The 22,507-nt window shown below is 46.5% G+C and overlaps 1 protein-coding gene across 2 annotated transcripts in view; it reads right to left on the reverse strand.

Annotated features, from left to right (window-relative positions):
* OTUD7A (OTU deubiquitinase 7A) overlaps nucleotides 1-22,507 on the reverse strand; it is a gene marked incomplete at both ends in the record, with an annotated part of 181,761 nt that overhangs the window by 69,898 nt on the left and 89,356 nt on the right. For both annotated transcript variants that reach the window (XM_080808681.1, XM_080808680.1), the window contains 2 exons: nucleotides 9,476-9,694; nucleotides 15,562-15,744. In XM_080808681.1, the coding sequence (XP_080664807.1) occupies nucleotides 9,476-9,694; nucleotides 15,562-15,744 (402 nt within the window). The remainder of the gene's footprint in view (nucleotides 1-9,475; nucleotides 9,695-15,561; nucleotides 15,745-22,507) is intronic.

The following is a 22,507-nucleotide window of genomic DNA, read 5'->3' on the forward strand; positions in this document are numbered from 1 at the left end:
TGAGAAAGATCTCTCACCCCCATCATCAAATGCTCTTCTTCATCCACTGAATTAGGATTTGGCCACAACAATTATTTCAGTTCACAATTCAGCTCAGACAAGGCTGAGAAATAGTCTGTCTTCTAAATGCACTTACCTTCTTGTGACAATTTTCTCTGATCCTAGTACACTGCATTTCCTTGGGACAATAACAGAACCCCCCCATGCTGGCCTTAATTTTTAAAAAAAAATTTTATTAATATATAATATATTATTTGCCCCAGGGGTATAGGTCTGTGAATCATTAGGTTTACACATTTCATAGAACTCACCATAGCACATACCCTTCCCAGTGTCCATAATCCAACCACCCTATCCCTACTGCCTTACTCCCCAGCAACCCTCAGTTTGTTTCCTGAGATTAGGGTCTCTTATGGTTTGTCTCCCTTCCTGGTCCCATCTTGTTTCATTTTTTCCCTCCCTACCCCCACCCCCCGAACCCCCCCGCCCTGCCTCTCAAATTCCTCATATCAGAGAGATCATATGATAATTGTCTTTCTCTGAGTGACTTATTTTGCTCAGCATAATACCCTCTAGTTCCATCCATGTCATTGCAAATGGCAAGATTTTGTTTCTTTTGATGGGTGCATAGTATTCCATTGTGTATATATACCACATCTTCTTTATCCATTCATCTGTTGATGGACATCTAGGCTCTTTCCATAGTTTGGCTACTGTGAACATCGCTGCTATAAACTTTTGGATGCATGTGCCCCTTCGGATCACTACATTTGTATCTTTGAGGTCAATACCCAGTAGTGCGATTAAAAGCATAGTATCTTAGCATTTACCCCCACCCTACTCAATGACCATATCTTTCAGAGAGCCCAGTAAGAAGGCCCGGTTTCCTCAGAGGACTCAAAAATATGCTGGTTTTGATCTGAAACCATCAAGAGTGGAGTTCAACCCAGATACACTAGTGATCCAAGTGAAGTGGCTAATAATGACACATGGAGAAGTTGGGAAAATTCCTTTGACCATAATATATTCTACATGATTTAAGCTCCCATTCTGGAACTTTAAGCACAGGGGAATTGTCAAAATGCAAATAACAACATTGCATCTGCGGTAAGCAGACTTCTAAGGTGACTCCAAGATACCTATCTCTGGGGGGGGGGGAAACCCCCTTCCCTTGAGTGTGGGTGGGATGCCACCCTCATGGTTAGCTTACATTTCCTGGCAATGTAAGGAGTTTTGTAGAGGTAATTAGTTGACTTATCAATTGACCTGTAAGGGAGAGTATTCTGGTGGGCCCAAACTAACCAGGTGACCACTTTAAAAAAGAGTTTGGTGGTCAGAAACGCAGGAAGTCATAGACAGGACAGAGAAGAAAGGAGGAGAGGGGAGGAGCGAGGAAGGCAGAAAAGGGTAGAGGGAGAAGAAAGAAGAGACAGATCCTCTTGCTAGTCTCAACCTTCTCTCCTTCTTCAAGACACGCAGCCTCTTGGGAACCTGCATGAGAAGGCTTGCTGTTCATATGCTCCCTGCTGCTGTTGTCCCAACTTCTGGTCACTGCCACTTGGTCCTGGAGACCTTGGTCCCCAGTACAGGGACCACCTCTGCCCCATCCCCCCACCCCCTACCCCAGGCATGCTTAAGCCTTGTCCTCAGGTCACCTTCAGGTCACCTTATGCATTGCATCGCAAACCACCCATGTCATTCGGGTTCTCTCTCACAGCCTCGCAGCTGTCTCCTCTCTGGCCTGTGAGCCCTGGAGGGCAGGCCCACATCTCCTCTTTGTGGAGCCCTGGGACACAGAGGGGTTGAACACACACTGGACTGACCCTGGAGGTGCGGTCCCGGCAGCCCCAGGCGCCCCTGTGCTGGGAGGAGAAGGAGCAGACTGACCTAGAGAAAGCATGACCTTCAGATCCTGAGTGAACCAGTGGCATGTCACTGCAGGCCAGGTGAAGGCGCCCTGCCCAGAGGTGGGGGGGACAAGCTCCATAGCTTTTAGAAGCCCCTTTGGTAAGATTATATTCTCATCCTCCAGAGCCTCCAAAAGATAGATTTCTTCCTTTTTTTGTCCTGTTCACGTCATGAATCCAATGTAAATAGTGCCATCTCCCCCCAGTTATTAAAAGCTTTCCAACATTCTCAGCAACCTGAGGCCTTACATAAAACAGGGAAAGCACCTGACGTTTCAGGGGCTGAGAATGCTACCTGATAAGGTGTTTTTTTTTTTAAAGATTTTATTTATTTGATAAACAGAGATCACAAGTAGGCAGAGAGGCAGGCAGAGAGAGAGGGGGGGGAAGCAGGCTCCCTGCTGAGCAGAGAGCCCAATGCGGGGCTCGATCCCAGGACCCTGAGATCATGACCTGAGCTGAAGGCAGAGGCTTTAACCCACTGAGCCACCCAGGCGCCCCCTGAAAAGGTGCTTTTTAAAGCAATTAAGATAACGTTCTTGCCCAGATTCTTGTTCTTACCTTCCTGTCTTCCTATACGCCACCATGTTCACTCGCTGGAAAATACGCCAGAGGGTGGGTCACTAACGTTGTTGCTAGGCCAGGCAGAGGAGGCTTCGGACACCAGCACGTGTGTTAGATATCTCATTATGCCCAATAACTTCCATAGTGATTCGTTCCATGAATCGCTCATCTACCTCAAATGGGGCACACCCTGAAAGCAAGCTTGATAAGCAGAACCTGGCTCCTGTCCAGCCCAAGAAGCTCTGCCCTCCTGGGGGGAGGGGAGGCTGCTTTTCACCTCTTCGTAGGGCATTCCTGGACTCTGACCCCAGAAAAGGAGCCTTAGCGGTGTAAATTCACCAGCTACAGCCAGAAGTCATCTTTCCTCTAGAAGAAATCTTACACATCTAGAAAATGCAAAAGGAATCACATATATCTAGAAGTAACGTTTCTGGGTCCGAGAATCAAGGCCATCTTAAACGGGGCATCTTCTTTTCATTCAAATTTCTTCTGGGCAATGTGTCATTTTCTAAATCTCACTGTAGCCCACATAGTTAGTCACACTTGGAAGGTAACTGAATCATGATAAAATTTAGTATGTGGCTAGGGGGATGGAAGCCAAGGCTTAGTGGCTTGATTTCAGTTGGCTTCCAGGAAGTTAAGATTGTCAGGCAGTTGAGAGCATTCCTAGGACCGTCAGTCGGATGTGACCGCCCCAGGAAGATGACCCAGCTATGATAAATGGCAGTGCTTTCCAGCCTCTGGAGAATGAAAAATGGCTCCGCGCTCTTCTAACATCTCCAGCCAGACCCAGGTTGGGATGTCCATGATTAAGATGTTTTTTGCACAAGCAGCGTGACTGGGAACACGGTACAAAGTTCCTATTTCTAGTTTTGACAAAATGGTCAGTGAATTTCCTCACACAATAAGTTCACTTAAGAAGAGGAGACAGACATGCAAACGTGGGAACTTGCACTGTGAATAGAAAAAAACCCACAGGACGTGAGCACCTGCAGAGAAGAAGATGGTGGGTGAACTCCATCGAGGGAGGCTGGTGGTATTACGGGTGAGGAGCGATTAGTCACTCATTCTGCCTTTTCCGAGCAACGTTCCTGATTTATACATGATAATGGGACCAATTAACTTGAGCTTTATAACAGATGGTTACCGCACAGTTTAAAATAAGATGTCATTTTGTTCATCACCCACGAAGAAAACAAAACGTGACAAGTCTCTAGGAGCAAGACGAGCACATCGTGCCCTGAACGTGACCCTGTGATTCCTTTTAACATCACTTCCCTCATGGAGTGACTCCACACACCCAAGGTCATTGATCCCTCTTCTCTGGGTCTTGCCTGTGCTTCTGCAAGTCCCTCCCACGGGACTGCAGTGTGTTGCTCTAGGTCTGTCTCCCTAGCCTTTCTGTCCAGCTCCAGACCCACCCCCCCACCCCCGCCATCCACCTGGTATTCAACACAGAGCAGAGCTGTGCTGGGGGCGCGATGGGAACCCGCTGCTATGATAGCTCACCTCCTCCCTGGGGATTTCTTATCACACTGTTAACTCTTGCATCCATATCCTTAACCCGGGCCTCTCCTGACCTCCAGACTCTCATGTACAACTGGACAGCAGTGTCACAAGTCTCACCAGGATCTCTGACCTAGCCTGCCCCTCCTGGCCCATCCATCACCCCCCAAACCTGCTCCTCCCCCCAGGGGTCTGCATCTCCCCATGGTACTGTCATCTACCCACTAAGGGCGGGCAACGTTCTTGGGCTCATGCTTGCCTCAGCCTTTCTGTCCTGGTCCCCATCCAGTCCATCAGCGAGTCCTGTGGGTCCACCTTCAACACAGATCCTGTTTCAATACGTAGCTTCTTCTCGTGACTTCCACAGCTACTCCCAGGGCACTGGCTACCCCCTCTCCTGAGCTAAAGCAGCTACCCCCTCCTTGCTCTTCCTGCTTCTTCTCTTGCCCCCTTAGACTCCATTCGCAACAGAGCACCAGAATGCATCAGATGGGAATCCAAACATGTCACTCCCCTGCTTGAAATCCTCCCAGGACTGTACATCCGACCTACAGGTAAGCCCCAGGGCTCACAGTGGCTCCCTGGGCCCCTGGCTACCATTCTTCCGCCTTCCTTTCCAACTCCTCCAGCACCCCTTCCAACTGCTCTCATGCCTGGCCTTCCTGACGTAGTGCGCAAGACTTTGAGGCCAAGCCCCTTCTGCCGGGAACACCAGAGCTGGATGTCTCCATCTCTCCCTCCTCCCTGCCCTTCCGAGACATGCCTTCCTCTCCCTCCTGTCTCCCCATATCCTCGTACCCCCTACCTTGCTTCCTACCCCTTCCACAACGGTCCTCACCGCCTCAGTTCACGTTTACGGTCTACCTTTTATTGTCATGCTTCCCCACTAGAATTTAATCTCTGCGAACGCAGGAATTTCACCTGCATGGTTTAGAGTCATGGCCCCAGCACCCGCAATGGGCTGTTTCATGGGAGCACAGGGTTGTGTCGGGTGAACTGGTCTTGGCTTGGCAGCTCTTACACATCTTCGACTCGAAATGTAAGAAAGTGAGGCTCAAGAAGGTCAAGTAACTTGGCCAAGTTATTCCAGCTGACTGGAACTGGGCCAGGTTGGGCTGAGTCAGAAGCCTGCGCAACATCTGCACATCTTACCATTCCCCTGGCCAATCTGCTGCAAGCTACCACCCTTCCATGGAGCCGAGACGTAACACCACAAGTCAAGGGGTTCCCTAAATATTTTCTGACTATACTTCAATTCCTCAGGTATGCAGTCACTACTGTATTACACAGACATGCCTCTGCCCTTTGGGTTCGCAGCCTCGCTGAAGCACCACACACCATCTTGCCCACAGTGGCGGGCTTCTGGACGAGGCACCGGTCGTTACCCCTCAGGCCTAGAGACCTGTGATCTCGCAGTCTTCTTACACGTAAATGAAGCAAGATAACCTGATGGGGAAATTTATGGTTTCTTGTATTTTCCATGGCAGGTAATCATTAAAAAATGCAAGACATTTTTCCTTCATCTCTCAAGAGGTCAGTGCTTGTATGCACTGAAGCCCTGTCCTTTTGTTGCCTGTGAGACTGTCATGGGGTGGGAGGGAGGTTGTACCCTGCAGGGATTTAAGGCCTGGAGAATGGCATTGTGGGTTCTGTGGGAGGAGAAGACTGGCACCCCACTTGCCGCAGAGGCCCCTCAGATAGATGGGCTGTCCCATGCCTTACCAGGCACTGAGAGAGGAGAGCCAAACCCCTGTGGTGGACCAGGGGCGAAACTAACTGAAAGATGGTCAATTTATTCCCAACAAATTTATTTATTCCCAACAATTTATTCCCCACAAACCCCGGTTCCTGTAGAGTCCCAGGGGCTGGGAGAGCCCCCCAACCTGCCACTCTGTGACAGAGATGATATTTCCTTCCCAAGACAGCTAGAATTGTGCCTCCAACAAGTGGATTTTTTTTGGCATCGATGTCACTCTGCCACATATATAGTATACGCGCACACATGTATATCAGCAGCTTATCCACAACTATCCTGAGCAGTAAGTTGCTACAAGGAGGAATTTTCACTTTACACCTGGCAACACTGAGCGGCTTTCTCAAATCGCTGTTTCGTGGTCGAGCTCCCTCTTCCCCATGGACATTAACAGTGGCCCCTGATGGTAGCAACAGGAGAACAGCCTGGGTGGGAGAGAATAAGTCTGCCTCACAGTGGGCCATACTCCTCCTCCAGGTGGGGTGGGGGACCATCTGGGGCTCACCTGACACGAGTCAGGGTCCTCACCAGAATCTGGGCACAGAAAGGGCCTGATGGATCATCTAGTCTACACCCCTGCTTGGGAGCTGAGGAAAGAAGTCAAGAGAAGTCATATGCATGGCAGGCCGGGGTCAGCTCTATGCGGAGGAAATGAACACATTTATTCTTTCTGCTTACATTGTTTTTCCGTTCCTTGTTTCCCTGTGCTAGGCAGAGCCCTGGCGCGCAGGCTCTCGCTGCTCCAGGAGCATGCTCCCAAAGCAGGGGGCAGCCGGCCAGCCTCCCCAAGGCTGAGCGGCTTTCTGAAGTGCGGATGGGGCGCCTTCCCAGCACTGGGTGGGGGTCGCTGCTGCCTATTCTCTCCGTCTCTTGGCACGTGACAGAAACAGTGTTGATGAAGTTAGCGTCTTCACTCAGTAAGTTTGGGTTCTTTTTTTTTTTTAATATTTTATTTATTTATTTGACAGACAGAGATCACAAGCAGGCAAAGAGACTGGCAGAGAGGGAGGAGGAAGCAGGATCCCCACTGAGCAGAGAGCCCGATGTGGGGCTCGATCCCAGGACCCTGGGATCATGACCTGAGCCGAAGGCAGAGGCTTTAACCCACTGAGCCACCCAGGAGCTCCTACGTTTGGGTTCTTAAAAGCTTTCCAAGCCTGGATGGTTGGAGTGGAATAGTACCCTCTTTTTAAATACTAATCCAGAAGGTAAGATGTATGGGATAAAAATGAGTATGTAACATATGGAAGAAATAGCAGAAAAGACATTACAAAGAAGTATAGGGTTTTGCTAAGCATGGCAGGGTCCACGGAGGGGGCTATCATCGTGCCGGGGGTGGGGGTGCGCTGCACCCTCTGCCAGGACTCGACCTTCAAAGGAAACGGCCACAGTTATGGATGCTATCAGCCATTGTCAGGACCTAAGGTTATAAAGCCCGAGCTGGGTAGCATTAGAGAGAAATTAGCTCATGAGACACTTTTCTTTCTTAACTTATACCAAGTTCCCCCTTCTCTATGAAGAGTGAATCCTTTGTTAAAAATCTCTTATCTTGGGCGCCTGGGTGGCTCAGTTGGTTAAGCAACTACCTTCGGGTCAGGTTATGATCTTGGACTTCTGGGATGGAGTTCGGCTTCCGGCTCCCTGCTCAGTGGGGAGCCTGCTTCTCCCCTCCGACCCTCTCTCCTCTCATGCTCGCTGTCTCTCAAATAAATAAATAAATAAATAAAATCTTAAAAAAAAAATCTCTTATCTGAATTATTCACGTAGAAGCATCTTTAAAAGAGCCAGCCTCCACAGGGAGTGGTTTAGGATTATTGCTAATCCAGGTGAATTGTTTTGTGATGGTTGATCAGTTGGTGACCGTGAGCTGAGACAGAGCATGGCTGTGGGTGTTAGTCTTTGGGTTGCTTTTGACAGCTCTGTAACAGCAGAGGGAACGGGTCACCTACAGTCACAACATCAGATCCAATGAATTACTGGGACTGTAGACCCTGTTCTCAAACCAAGTGTGCCACGGGCGAAGCTCCCCCGAGTCCTGTGGCTGGGACAGATCACCAGGCTGCGCAGCACAAATAAGGCCCCACACCACCACCCCTTCCTATGTCTACGTGAATTCTGAGCTTGCTTTCTTGGAGCAGGCAGATGAGGATGTTTCCTGGATTGTTCTACAAGAAATGGAAGGAGGCTGAGGATACACAGAAGCTGGGATCTGGGGAAAACACCCAAGAGTCCGCTTTCTGGATGCTTCCTATTTGTCCCGCAGATCTCTGCTCCCCCTACTCTGCACCCACAGGGCGACCTGCACAGACCCCAGTAATGGGCTCTCTGCTCTCTGCCCTTCTGCTGGTGAGAGGCACTGGTCAGAGCCTGGACGGTGGAGGAATGAGGTGTCTGGAGTATTTATTTTTCCAGAACTTTTCTCCGAGAAGCCACACCTTCTATAAGTGGCGTCCTCCATCAGCCACTCTCATCGTTTGCCTCTTTGCTACCAGGACTGGTAGGAAATGACTGGTCCATCTGCCAAGGTCAAGACCATACCAACGACAGATCCCTCTCTTGAGTCTTCTGCAGCACTCCAAGGGCTTGGGCATTTTCAACTATGTCTTGGTGAAGAGCTGAGACCAGCCTGATTTCCCGACGGAACACTGCTCGTGGCTGCAGGCCCGAACACACCCTCTCTCTCCACCATGCTCAGTCAGAGGCTCCCCATCCTGTTCTCCTGGGAGGGGCCACACAGGAGCACCTCAATATACCAGGCCTTTGACATGGAGGCTCCAACCCACAGCAGCCGGGAAGAGCTGCTGACCATGGAGTCAGAATCCGAAAGCCTTGTTCCCCAGCCCAGCGGGGCGAGGACACACTCCACGTGCAGGGACAACCCGCCGTGGCAGGTGGGGCCCCGTGGGAGAGGACGCCGGGCCTGAGAAGGGCATCGAGTCTTCTGGATGTATGGCTGGGAAGTCCCTGAACATGTGATTTTGCAAAGATACATAATGAAAACGGTGATGAGTAAGACAGGATATGTGCTCTGTCTCAGGAAGAACCTACATCTGTTTTAGACATTTGTTTTGAACTGATTGTTTCGTCCTTAGGAGCGCCGAAGAAGACAAGCCTGGCTTGTTCCCCAAATCTCTTCGTCATTGGGATGTCAGGAGAAACGCTCAGAAGAAGGGAGAAGGTGAAGTCAGGGTTTGTGTCTCTCCAACCTGGAGGCCAGGAAGCCCGGGAGGGCAGGAGACGACAGCCACACAAGACACGTGCCGTTTCATACTCACAGAACTTCGCCGGGCCACCACCTGTCTTCCCGTCTTTGCAGGAAAACAGGCTTAGGGAGGTTACATCACTTGCTCATGTCCACAGGAAGTGACAGTTTCCTGTCTTTCTCAAAGCCTTTCTTGCCTTTCATTTGACACCCATGGAGGGTTAGATGGAAACCGGAGAAAAATAAGGCAAAACCACAGAGAGTTCTCCTTAGAGGGGGCCGGCCTAGCCAGGCCGGATCGGGGAACAAAGGGAAAACCCAAGAGGTCTCAGAACCACACTGTCATGGATCCCTACTGGTCCATCCGGCCCTGGGCTGGAGCAGGGCTTGGCTGCAGAGCAGGAGGTCTGCGGCAAGTCCCTCCAGGCTGAACTGAAAACCCTTGAGTGAGACAACAGGCCTCTCCCTTGCTCACTGATCTACGTTACGCTGGTCTCGCTCCCTGAGCCTAGGCCACACGGGCCTACCGGACCCGCCACTCACCTGCCTGCTCCAAAGCCACCATGGTCGCCTGCTCGATCAAGTCCCGTTCGATGAAGCTCCGGAAATCTTCGCTGTACACGCTCAGATCTGGCAACTGGAATGTGTAGATGGGCATCTCCAGGGGGAACTGCTCATTGTTGCACTCACTCGCCACGTGGGACCGGGCCAAGGAGACGATGGCCGAGCTGGCGTGGGAAATCCCCCGGGAAAGTCGCTTTTCTGCAAGGGTGGGGGAGGGGAAAGGATGACCACAGGAACTGAGTGGGGTGGGCATGTGGCTGTGTGAGCCTGCACGTGCACACATGTGCACGCACACATATGCTCTCACCCAAGTCCACACGCACACACATACACCCAGGCATGCACACATTCATCCGCACACCCGCCACTCTTTCTGCAGACCTCCCTGACGCAGAGCTAACATTACCAGCACCTGGCATATGGTACTTACTCACTCTGAGTCAGGAAACCATTCAGAAAGAGGCGAGCTGCAAAGCTACCACACACGTACACAGCGGCCTCATGGAAGATCGCCAGTGTTGCGTTTTTGGGTCTTAAGTTACATCTAACTCAGTTCAGCAGAGCTGCCCTGGGCTCGGCTGAAGGCCACAAGCCAGACTGCTCTTTGTTTTAGACATTCTTACATTTACAGCAAGAAGCAGTTGGTTCAGGCTTTCCCCATGTGGCTTGGATTGTAAGAGAGGTTACTGTACTAAAGGTACTCTGATAGACATATCCCACGCGATGATTATGCCCCAAATACAAAAATACGAAACCATCACATCCGCTTCTCTTCTTCTTTTTATAAAGATTTTATCTATTTGGAAGAGAGAGCGAATGAGTAGAGGGGAGCTGCGCAAGAAGAAGCAGACTCCCCGCTGAGCAGGGAGCCTAATATGGGGCTAGATCCCAGTACTCTGGGATCATGACCCAAGTCGAAGGCAGACGCTTAACCACCTGAGCCACCCAGGCATCCCTGCTTTTCTTCTGTCTCGGTCTGCCATTGTCCCTGCACTCAGAAAGAGCCCATCTACTCTGGTCTTATTCTGCCTGGAGTTTCCAGCCAAAGGGTGAGACGTGCAGGGCAGATTTCCTCTGAGGTACCCGTTGTTGCCCTGGGAGGGAGTTAATCAGGAGATCTCAACGCGCAGCAAAAAAGCAGATGTCTTTGTTCTCTTGGCACTGTGAAAGCATACTTGGTTTTTTGAGCCCTGCTCTTAACAGCTAACATTAACCATAACAGAAGAATTCTTAACCGACTGAGCCACCCAGGCATCCTTCATAATAGAAGAATTCTTAAAATCACGGTGTTAGGGGGGACGTTTTCTTTTTACAACCAATAGTCATAATAATGGAGAATTCTTCTAGCAAGGCAGATGTGCTCTTTTAATTTGCTCAGGAAAACAAAATTCAAACTGGTGTCTGAATGGGTGTTGTCTAAGCCCTGTGGCAAATTTGTAAGTGTATCCACTCAGGTCACGAGGACTGCCACTTCATTTCAGATTAGCCTGCTCACCAATCAGGCTCTGCGTCCATGCTGATACCACTCGGAAGCATGTCTTTGCTCACCTGTGCTCCCCGAAAACCCACACTCGTGCCTTCATCTGGAACGGGAGCTCCTTACTTCCCTACGTGCAAGGGAATGTCATCAAAGTGGACAGAAATGTCATCAAAGTCATTTTGCTACAGCAGATTAAAAACAGAAGGCTTTTGATCCCGGGGTAAGTTGGTTTTAAATTTAAAGTCAATTCTCAGAAGCCTCCAGTATCTGGGCATTAAAATGAATGGTGAGTCCCACAGAGAGAGTATTTTAAAATAAGTAGTTTTGATTCACCTTCGGTTGGATTCTGAGACCATGAAGACTCATTATTTTGTATTTTGAGGAAAGGCAAAGAGAAGTTAAACCACACTGGCCATGAGAAAGAAGAGACTTGGAGCATGTAGGGCCTGGCTTGTCTACCATTGGGGATGGCCCCATTGCTTCCTGCACTTGGTCCACATTCTTGAGAGCAGGAGGGAAGGAGACTCTGAGTCCTTCCGCCATGTTCTCCAGATCTCACAAGCCACACTGATGTCTCACCTCTCGTTACAGACTATTGTTTCTGTATCTGGGAAAGTAGGAACTGCTTCACCCCTTGGGACCTGATGGAGATGGGCATTAGATGTTCCTTAATACCGGAGGTGCTACGTGACCCCACATTCCACTGGGCAGACTCACGATGCAGCTCTCAATAGTGGGAATCTGCTTGGCACAGTCATCCATACTCCTTCGTGGCTTATCACTTACTACCACTTTGCCAATTATTGAGATGCTATTAGGACCTTAGGAGTATTGTGACTCATAATGTAATATGATGCTGTTAAGTAGTTCCACATAATAACTATTTGGGGTCTGAATGAAAAAGCATTTTGGGGGCACATGGGTGGCTCATTCTGTTGAGTGTCCAACTCTTGGTTTTGGGTTGGGTCATGATCTCAGGGTTCTGGGATTGAGACCCTCGTTGGGCTCCCCACTCAGTGGGGAGCCTGCTTAAGAATTCTCTCTCCCTCTCCCTCTGCCCTTCCCTCTGCTTTCTCTCTCTCAAATAAATAAATAAATCTTAAAAAAAGAAAAAAAAACTTTTGAACTAAAAGTAAATTATGTTAAAGCTCATATAATGAGAAACATATGCTCCTCATTCTAACACTTGCCCGCCACCTTCTCCATGAATGCATACATGCAATCACACACAGACACGCAAATGCACACACACATGCACACACACACACACTGATTCCTTAAGCATGAACTCAGTGATCCTTCTTTTAGAGGTATAAATGAATTGTTTTATAGGAATGACCATGTTCAGAGTTATACCTTAGAGAAATGCAGATATTCAACAAAAACAGAGTGAGAGAACACACAGAATTCTGCAACTATTGACAAAACCAACTCATACTGATGTTATTCAGGCCAGAGGAGCTGTTTTAACTGTATTTTCTTGTTTTCTGTATTCTTGATACTCTGGCATCCGGGGCATCCCTGAGTGGGGAGGGGTTCTCCTTACTGGGAGTAGCTAATTCTGAGAGCCAATGACTCCTAGGAAAGGAGCATGCCTTTCCTATGCAAACCAGTGGATCCAGAGAACCACCTCTTCTCTCTGGTTCTTACACTCCAGCAAGCAATATTTCTCTGCGAACTGGGGCAAGGTACAAGACAATCAGGGATAGCTTCTAAACCCCAGAGAGCTTACTGAAATTATTCAATCTTGCCAACCCTCAATCTGTTCACCCTCCCTTGTCTTTTCCAAGGAAATCACAATAAAAGTTCATGTCCATGTTTTTCCTCTCAGTCCCTTCTGCCTCCTGACCACCCTTGGTCCTTCCCCATGCGGTCCTGCATGGTGTACCATGCCATGTCTCCTGCTTTTTGGGAACTGTGAGTATAACAGCTTCCTTCATGATATTCTTTTCCATGTGTGCAGATCTCATCATATCTGATTAAAACAAATCCTAGGTATTTTAAGAACAGGTGCACAAGTCTTTCTGAAAGGGGCAGATATAAATACTTTAGGCTTTGTAACCTGGAGCCTTAGCCAGTGCACAAATGAATGGGCAAGAGGGTGTTTCAATAAAAACTGTATTTAAAAAACAGACAGTAGCCAGAATGGGCTCATGGGCCATTGCTTGTTGACTCCCAATTTATAATATGGATCATTAAATTTCCATGTTAATGTATGCACTATGGTTTCAAGGACTCAAAGGATACAGGTATCTAATTCAGAAACTATAATTTCTATTTTATAAAAAATACGTAGGATTGTTCAAAAAATTCAATTAATGGAATTATGTGACAGACTTAGTTTTTCATTTACATTTATTAGGTTCTGAATCCATCAACCTCTCTGGAAGCAGAGAGAAGGGTCCTTCTAGCATTCTCAATGTGAGGATAAAATAATGGGTTGCTTGGTTTGCTGCCAGTCAAAAAGAGCAGAAGCAGCCATATATATATATATTTAGAAAACCCCAGATGTTCTCTTAGAAAAAAATGATTAGTATTATAAGAGAATTTATGTAAGTTACTGCATAAAATATAAATATGGAAAAAGTAAGTCGCTTTTCTCTAGGTCTAAAATCTTGGAATCGAAAACAATATGATAATATGCCAATTATTCTTAAAATAAAAATTCAATCCAATTCCAACCGGAATTCCAAGCTTAAGGTTTACATGGCAGAATAAAATGCCCCATGGGTGCCTGGGTAGTTCAGTTGGTTAAGCAGTTGCCTTCAGCTCAGATCATGATGCCAGGGTCCTAGGACTGAGCCCCACACTGGGCTCTCTCCTCAGCGGAGAGCCTGCTTCTCCCTCTCCCTCTGCCTGCCGCTCTGCCTACTTGTGCTCTCTATCTCTCGGTCAAATAAATAAATAAAATCTTAAAAAAAGAAAAGAATAAAATGCCCCAAAATAGTGAAAAAATTTTGGAAAAGAATACCATGAAAGAAGTTCCTTAACAGAAATTATAGTATATGGACCACCAGAGTTAAGGTAACAGGATGAGTGGCCACATGGATTGAGAGAGTCTGGAAACAGATCCAAATATATTTGGGAATTTAATATATGGCAACTTCGGCATTTTAGTTCAGTGGGTAAAGAACATTTTATTCAATAAATGTGCTAGAGTAACTCATTCTTGATTCAGAAGAAAGCAAGACTAGATTCTTCCCTATTATGTATAAAAATTTCAGATCAATCAAAAGACCTACGAACAAAATTTTAAAATGAATATAGGGACATATTCCAGTAACTGTACTCCAGGAGACCTTCCAAAGTGAAAGAGGACTCCTATCAGCCATGAATGCATAATAATATAAACATTTTATGTGGCAGAATATTCTGTAAACAAAGTCATAAAGCAAAATATATACCGGGAAAGACATACACATATGTAAAAATACATGTCCCTAATCTTAACCACAAAGAATGCTACACATTGATCAGAAAACTGAAAAAAAAAATCCACAGAAAAATGGGCAAAATATGAGAACAGGCATGTTGCAGAAGGGGAAATCCAGCTGGCTAACTAACAAATGACAGGATGAAAGTTAAAACAAGACACCGTTTTCCACCCTTCACAGTAGAGAAGCAACGTAAAGCCACCACAAAAATGTTCAGTGCTACCAAGAGCGGAGGGAGATAGCTCGTTTCACACATCGCCAGCAGAAATGCATCTGAAAAAGTTCTGAAGTTACTGAGTTAAAGACACACAGGTACTGGCACAGCAAATCCACTCTGGGAACACTGACTTAGAGAAATAAAAACACTAATATCTAAGATCACAGGCATACAGTTGTTTATTTTAGCATTGTTAGTAGTATTGAAAACAAGCAAAACACAAAACCCAAGAAAACCCAGAATAACCATTCATACAGGAGTGGTTTAAACATCACGGTAGGCTGTGGAATAAAATATTGAGACTCTACTCATGATTCAATGTTCCGAGAAACAAGTGATTTGAGAAGCATCATATGCATTTGACCTTGATGCATTTTGAAAGAGCACAAGGAAAACAAGGAGGGGACAGACGAGGACCTAATCTTTGGTTATTACATCAGTGAGATCTGAGATGGGTGAAGAAAACTCTTAAGTTCTCTCTCTATATCTTTGTACTGTTTCTTTCATCGGGATAAACACATCTGACTTCTGTAATTAAGAAAAAGAATAGAGGAAAGGGAGCCCGTGGAGCAACGAACTGACCATGAGCAGATCTGGAGACCACGCTACGTAGGCTACGGAGGAAGTAAGCGAACAGGCTAGAGGGGGTTGGCTTGGAGAGACCAAGGCTCCAGGAGGAGTGCCCCCCTTTAATCACGTGGTGTCCTGGGGAACTGGACTCCTCCTCCTGCTTCTCTAAGGCAGAGGGAAGAGCCTGAAACGGAAGCTGCGGTGCGCATCTCAGCTTGATGAGCGCGCACAGACCGATTTGCCTGCAGCCCAGAGGTGATGCCCTTGCCAGGTTCTTTGCGCCCTCCACCCCCCAGCCCTGCTACCCCATGCAAGCCACGGCACACTGGGGAAGCTGTACTGGGCTCAGCCCCTCACCAGGTACCTTGGGCAATGTCGTCCTGTCTCTGCAGGCAGGGCCGCTCCACCTTGTGGCTGGGTTGGGGCGGCTCTCGCTCTGGCTGTTTGGGGCACCTGCCCTCGTTGAACACATGTGGCAGGTTGGCTGTGTGCACTTGTCGGAGCTGCTCATAGTCACTCAGAGCGGCGGTCAGGTCCCAGTTTTTGCCTATGGCCAAGAAATGACAATATTAATGATCTCATTGTAGAAAAAACTGTGCGAGCTTTGCGCAGTGGCAGTATCGTAGCCAATGAGGATTATCCGAGGCGCGATTATTGCTAATTGAAAAAAACTGTGCAGAGCTCCCTCTCAGCACGTTGAGTAATGAACTTTCCACCAGTAATGCTCGTATTTTCAGAGGGGTAAATAGCCTGATGCGTAAGTAGAGGTTCACACCTGCGACTGACGTCCATCTGAAATATGTGACTGTATTTATTCTCATCGCCTTCAGTTTCATGCACACGTGTCAAAACGTTATGTTCCTAATTATCCTGCTTTCCTCCACCCCTTTGAAAAATCAACTTGTAGAGCTAGCTTATTCTCTGAGGGAAGCAAAACATAAACTAAAACAAACAAACAAACAAACAAAAAAAACAACCCCAGAAGACAAAAACAAAAACAAACAACAACAAACCCAAAAACAACCAATTAAAAAAATACCCAAATTTTCTTTAGGCTTTGGCTTATAGTTTTAGTTCTCTTTTTCAGGTTCATATGGGAAAAGCAGAAGCTTGGGAGTCATTCTCTGTGTAAAAGACTTAGTAGGAAGCAGTCTCCAGACCTCTGACCCTGAACTGGGTGAGATGTTTCTGGGGACTGGGGTCCTGGCCTGGAACAGCTCTAAACAGGGCCCCTGGGCACGGAGATGGGTGCAGGGTATGGAAGGGGACTCTTTGCAACACCAGGGAGAGCTGTTGTGGGGGCTGGTACTCCGTGGGGCTCTAATTCTGGGTCTGAGTCAACGGCCTTCTAGTGGAGGGACGGAGACACTGCACACTGCGTCCCATTTATCAGGCATCATGAGCTTTTTTGAAGACAAAGAATTAAAAGCCTTGCTTTCATTTTAAAGAGCAAATAAAATCTTACCCTCTCCCGGTTAACTTCGAAGTGCAGGTATTAATGGTATTGACCTAATTATATGCTGAATTATGTATATATACAATATCATGAGGCTTTGAATGTGTAAAATAATATCAGGACATCTTTTTTTTTTTTTTTTTTTTTGTTCCTTCCACATCTAGTGCAGACTTGATACTCTCAGTCATCATATGGCCATTCGTAATTTAATCACATCCCCCCACCACTTCATAGTCAGCTAACAAAGACGCAATAGTAGCATCTTTGCACCATCTCAGTGGGTAAGAAAAGCAAACTAATCTATCTGGGTCACACAACAGAAAAAAACAGCAGGAGTTGGCATTTTTGTAAGTGATAATAAATAGGGGGTCCTGGTGTAATGCAGCCTGATTATGGTTAGGAGCGGAAGTTGAGGGTGGGGTTTTGGCCGTGGGCCTGGGGTGGTGGCAAAAACAGGGCTGGTCTGGGGAAAGGAAACTGAAGCAGAAATGTCAGAACACACTTGTGCTCTTACACGGGACTAATAATCACAGCGCACACATGCTACCCACATGATCAAAACCTGGCATTTTCAAGTCTAAGGGATAGTGACTATCAAATGGGCATTAATGTTCCAAGAAGACAAAGAGAAGACCCTGCCTTTAGGGAAATGATGTCTTAGCGGGGGTGATAATGTGAGAGGCACCCTGCTCTGAGGCATGGCCAAGGTGGGGACGGGGCAATACCCAAGGGAGGGTTAAAGCTGAGTGGAGGAGGAAGACCAAGGAGAGGGGAGGTGGAGGAGGAGCATTCCTGATGCCAGTTCCTATCACAAAATGCAGACATTCCGGCATGGATGTGTGTATTAGCAGTAACATTAGCACGACGAATTCTGGTTGTGAAGAGGGATGGGAGAGCAGGGAAGCATCCCATGTAGGGGACCTGAGGAGTTCCAGGTACAGCCAAGAGTATCATCGTCCCCAGGCCTCAACAGGGAACAGGCACTATTATGGTGTATCACAGACAGAAAGTGACACATAGACTGATTACGGCATTTACCTGCAGTTCCTCATTTGCTACATCACAGTGTTTGCATGTGGACCCTCTAATCTGTCCTCCCCCCCCCCCCACCACTGAGCTGTATCTCCCATGCAGGGCTGCCCAGCACACAAAACCTGGTCCTGGCAGAGCTGTAGACCCTAATCCTGCTGGCAGGGCACTGATATGGGGAGCCAGCCCCCTCCCGCCCCACTGTGCTTCTTATGCCCAGTGGAAAGAGCCTCCTGCTGCTTCTATTCCCCACCCTTCTCAGAACCCCCATCCACTGTTCCCAGTATAAGGTATTCGGGCCCAAGTGTGAGAGCAGACCCCCGAGGGCCAGTGCTGCAGCTTTGTCCTGCAGGACGAGGGTGTGTTCCCATTCACGCATCTGTTAGTGGATCAACTTGAACACACTGACGAGGCAGGTGTCCCACCACTGGGGAAGGACTGTGCGTTCCGGAACTCCTCACTGTTGATTTTCTGACTTGCTTGCGACTCCCCTGCATTCTCCTGTTGCTGTCCCATACTCATGGTCATTTTGCTATGCACCTGCCCTGTATTCTTAACCAGTCAGCATCTGGTCCTCCTTGTGCTGCATTTCATCACAGAAATTCAGCAACTGTTAAATGAGAATGAAGAGGGAAGAGAGGAGGGGCAGCGGCACTGTCCACAAAAGCCTAGCTCCCAAACACTCCCTTCAGAAGTTTTAAAGAATTCCTCAAGGAGTCAGTACTTCAGTGTCCATGCATGTGGAAAGGCCGTTGACATGGGAAGAAAAGACAGACGACAGACACATTCATCAATTGTTGAGGGAGTCAGAGGCCCTCAAGATGGCTTCCCACTCTGTACAATTCCCAAGATGGCAGCTTGGGAAGACCAGGATTGTAAATGGTGATTTATAGATATGTGGACTGGGAAGACCTCCGTGGTTAACTTGGTATTGACGGGTTGTACAGATTGTACCTAAAAACGGGAAATCTAGGGGACAGGGATGGGGTGGGTTCCTGGTGGCCCAGAAGTGGGCTTTGGGGGATCTGAGATCATATGACTCAAGCTCTCCTTTCTTTTCCATTCCAAGTCTCGAAGAGTTCTAATGGATGTCACCCAGATTCAGGAGGAGCAGGAAGGGCCCAGAGGACCACAATGGCCTCACCACCACAATGGATGGGCTGAGGCCCGGATGGAATCGATAGGCTGAGTGATCATGGAGGCCATGGGCTGTATGTGTCTCTGAAGCCGGGACACTCATTTCAAGGAAGGAATTGGTCCAGTGGAACAGTCACGAACACAGGCTTTGGGGCCTGGGTCCAGCCCTGGCTCTGCCTTGTAGCTACTTCTGTGAAAGAGAATATAACATTTCACCATGCAAAACCTCAGATTACTTCTCTGTACAACTGGGGAGAGTAAAATCCATCTAATGGGAATTCTTAGGAGGATTAAGTGAGACTAGGAGGTCATGTTGGTAAAGTTCTTAGCACATGGTGGTTGGTGTTATGATCATTCATTGTTAAATTTCTGCTATGTCTAATTTCTATCGCTTGTGACTGAAATCCAGCTAGTAAGTGGCAACTGAGATTCAAATCTGGGTCTGTCATGGTTAAAACCCAAGCTTTTGGGGCTATAGTTCCCTCGAACCTGGTCTATAAAGCAGAGATGCAGGAGATCACAGGAAGATGTGAAATGGGAACTGACTAAACTCAGGGGAAAAAGCAAAAAAGAGTCAGAATCCCTTCTGAAATGAAGTTAAATTGTAAGAGCGCAAAGAAAAAACAGACCATGGATAGCACAGTAAGGACCGTAAAAATGAAAAATCGGGGCAGCTGGGTGTCTCAGTTGTTTAAGTGTCTGACTCTTGATTTTGGCTCAGGTCATGATCTCAGGGTCGTGGGATCAAGCCCATTGTGGGACTTCACACTCAGGGGGGCATGTGCTTGAGGATTCTCTTCCTCTCCCTCTGCCCCTCCCCTACCTGTGCTCTCTTTCTCTAAAATAAATAAACAAATCTTTACAAAAAAATGATAAATAAATAAAGTGGAAAAAGTGAAACAAAAATAAAAACTTACAGAGAGGGGCGCCTGGGTGGCTCAGTGGGTTAAAGCCTCTGCCTTCAGCTCGGGTCGCGATCCCAGGGTCCTGGGATCGAGCCCCATGTCTGGCTCTCTGCTCAGTGAGGAGCCTGCTTCCCTTCCTCTCTCTCTGCTTGCCTCTCTGCCTACTTGTGATCTCTGTCTATCAAATAAATAAATAAAATCTTTAAAAAAAAAAAAACTTACAGAGAAATGGTAGGTATAGAATACAGGTGAAAGGCATACAACATACGCATAACTGGAGCCTAAAATAAGAAATCTAAAATAGGGGCGCCTGGGTGGCTCAGTTGGTTAAGTGACTGCCTTCAGCTCGGGTCATGATCCTGGAGTCTTGGGATCGAGTCTGGCATCGGGCTCCCTGCTCAGCAGGGAGTCTGCTTCTCCCTCCAACGCTCTCCCTCTCTCATTTTCTCTCTCACTCTCAAATAAATAAACAAAATCTTTAAAAAAAAAAAAAGAAATCTAAAATAATGGGAAAAAAAAAGAATTTAAAAACCATCTTAAAAAAGCAAGCTTTTGATGCAAAGATTTGATTCCATATACTGAAAGGCACACTGCATAAAAGGAAGTTCTCTTAGTATAATCAATACCAAGATATATCCTTATAAAATTATTTTGTATTGAATTTTATATATATATATATGTTATATATATATATATGTATAAAATACTGAGTATATTTTTTATCTGAACATTTAAGCAAAAAATGAAGAAAATCAGGCTGTTAACATACTTCCTGGCAACCACATTCAAAGCCTGAAGTTAGTGGGGTCACATGTACAAGATACTGAAAGAGAGAAAGAAATGTGGGCTAAGAAATTTTTATACTCATAGAGGCTATCCTTTCATATACAGAGGCTGCAGACAAACCATTTTAAATGTGTATGAGTCCAGGAACTACTACTCAAATAGATCTTTCTTGAGAAAACTACTAGAGGATGGGCTCCAGCTAGTCAAGAGATGAATGGGAGTATGGCAAAGGGACAGCCAGGCAATAGTAAATTTATTTAAATGTACAACTATGAAAAAGCAAAGGTGCAGATATAATTGCAAGAGGAGAAGGTCAATAGATTGCTAAGCAAAAATGGTACAGTCAACAAAATGGTAGAAGGCAGAAAGTAGAATCAACTAACAGTTCCCTTTAGCTATGCTACATGGGAGCACAAAATAATAATATTTAAAGTTGAAAGATTAAGTACAAATACATAAACATTTTTAATAGTACAGAGGTGAATGCCAAAACCAGATGAAAGATATACTACTGATTTAACTGGATGAGAGATGACAGAAAAAGAGAGGAGGGAGGAAGAAGAAGATACAAGCTAATTTTGTTGGGGCAGATTGTAAGAACTAATATTATCTAAAGAATTTTAAAAAGTAAATCACGATAAAAAATGCAACTTTTCTAAATATCAGAAATATATTTTAAATAAGAACCTAACAAAATATATTGAAAGACATTTGAAATATTTATATACAAAAATAGAAAACACAATATAATAGAATGAAGAACCACCATATCTGTCAGAGCAATACCTTTAAACAGATTTAATGCAACTATTTAAATATGAGGTTTTTCATATTATCTCACAAAGCAACTATTTGCTGTATATATGAGATCTATCTAGAGCAAAGTGATTCAGGAAACTTGCAACTAACAGGGAAGGACAGTGATGTATCAGGTTTACCAGGCAAAGATAAAACAACAGAAACAGAAAGCAATATAGGAGACATGATCTTATATCAAACAAAGTAAAATTCAGGCTAAAAAGAGTTATTTAAGATGAGGAAGGCCACTTTATAACCCTAAAGGGTTCAAATAATGGAGATGTATTAATCATGCTCTTTCTTTTCTGTACTTTTGAGGTCTTGCTGACCCAGGAGGGACCGCCCTACTCAGGGCTATCTGATTCTTCGTGATAGCAAACTACCTCCCTGCAAGTGTGTCTTTTACGTGCAAACCAGCCAATCCGAACCCCTCACCCCAACCACGTATGATCAGGCTTTCATAGTCAGGGCAAATGCTCCCCCATGCTGATCTCCCAGAGCCAGGTAAAACTTGGGACAGCCTCTCCAGCCAATCTAGCCAATCCTAAAATTACTTACCCTGCTTACCCTGCCTTACCTCTTCCTTCCTGAAGAACCCACACTAAAGGTTCTTGCTCGAATTTTCCCTGTTCCCTGTGTCTCCTGACTGACCCTGCTACTCCTCTGTGTGGCCCTCGTGGCCTGCCTCCTGTTCCTAGCAACCATTTTCCTTTGTGACACTGATTTCCATGCCTGTGTCTTACCAGACCTGATTAGAACAAATCTCGGATACATATTAAAACAGAAGACATAAGAAGTATGAATATATGCATACTAAATAGAAAAGTAGAAAATTTTACAAAGCGGAAATTGCCATGAAACACTGGACTTTACTATTAACAAGAGAATGCCATAAGTAGCAGAATAGATTATAATGTGGGAACAAACAGCCTCCAGACTCTTGAGGCCATTACAACGAAGGTTTGCTTTTTGCTCAAGCCATGAGTTGGCTGAAGGTTGGCTGAGCTCTGTCACATCTTCTCGCTTTGGGATTCAGGAGGACAGAGCAGTCAGTCTTAAAAAACTTCCTATCAGTATGACAGAGGGACAAAAATCCCTGGACTATCGCCCATTAACAATCAAATACTCTGGCCCAGTAGTGACCTCTGACTTCTGTTCCCAACCCACTGCTCAAACTAGGCACAGGGTCCCATCCAACC

Source organism: Martes martes (assembly GCF_963455335.1).
Source record: "Martes martes genome assembly, chromosome: 7".
NCBI lineage: Eukaryota > Metazoa > Chordata > Mammalia > Carnivora > Mustelidae > Martes > Martes martes.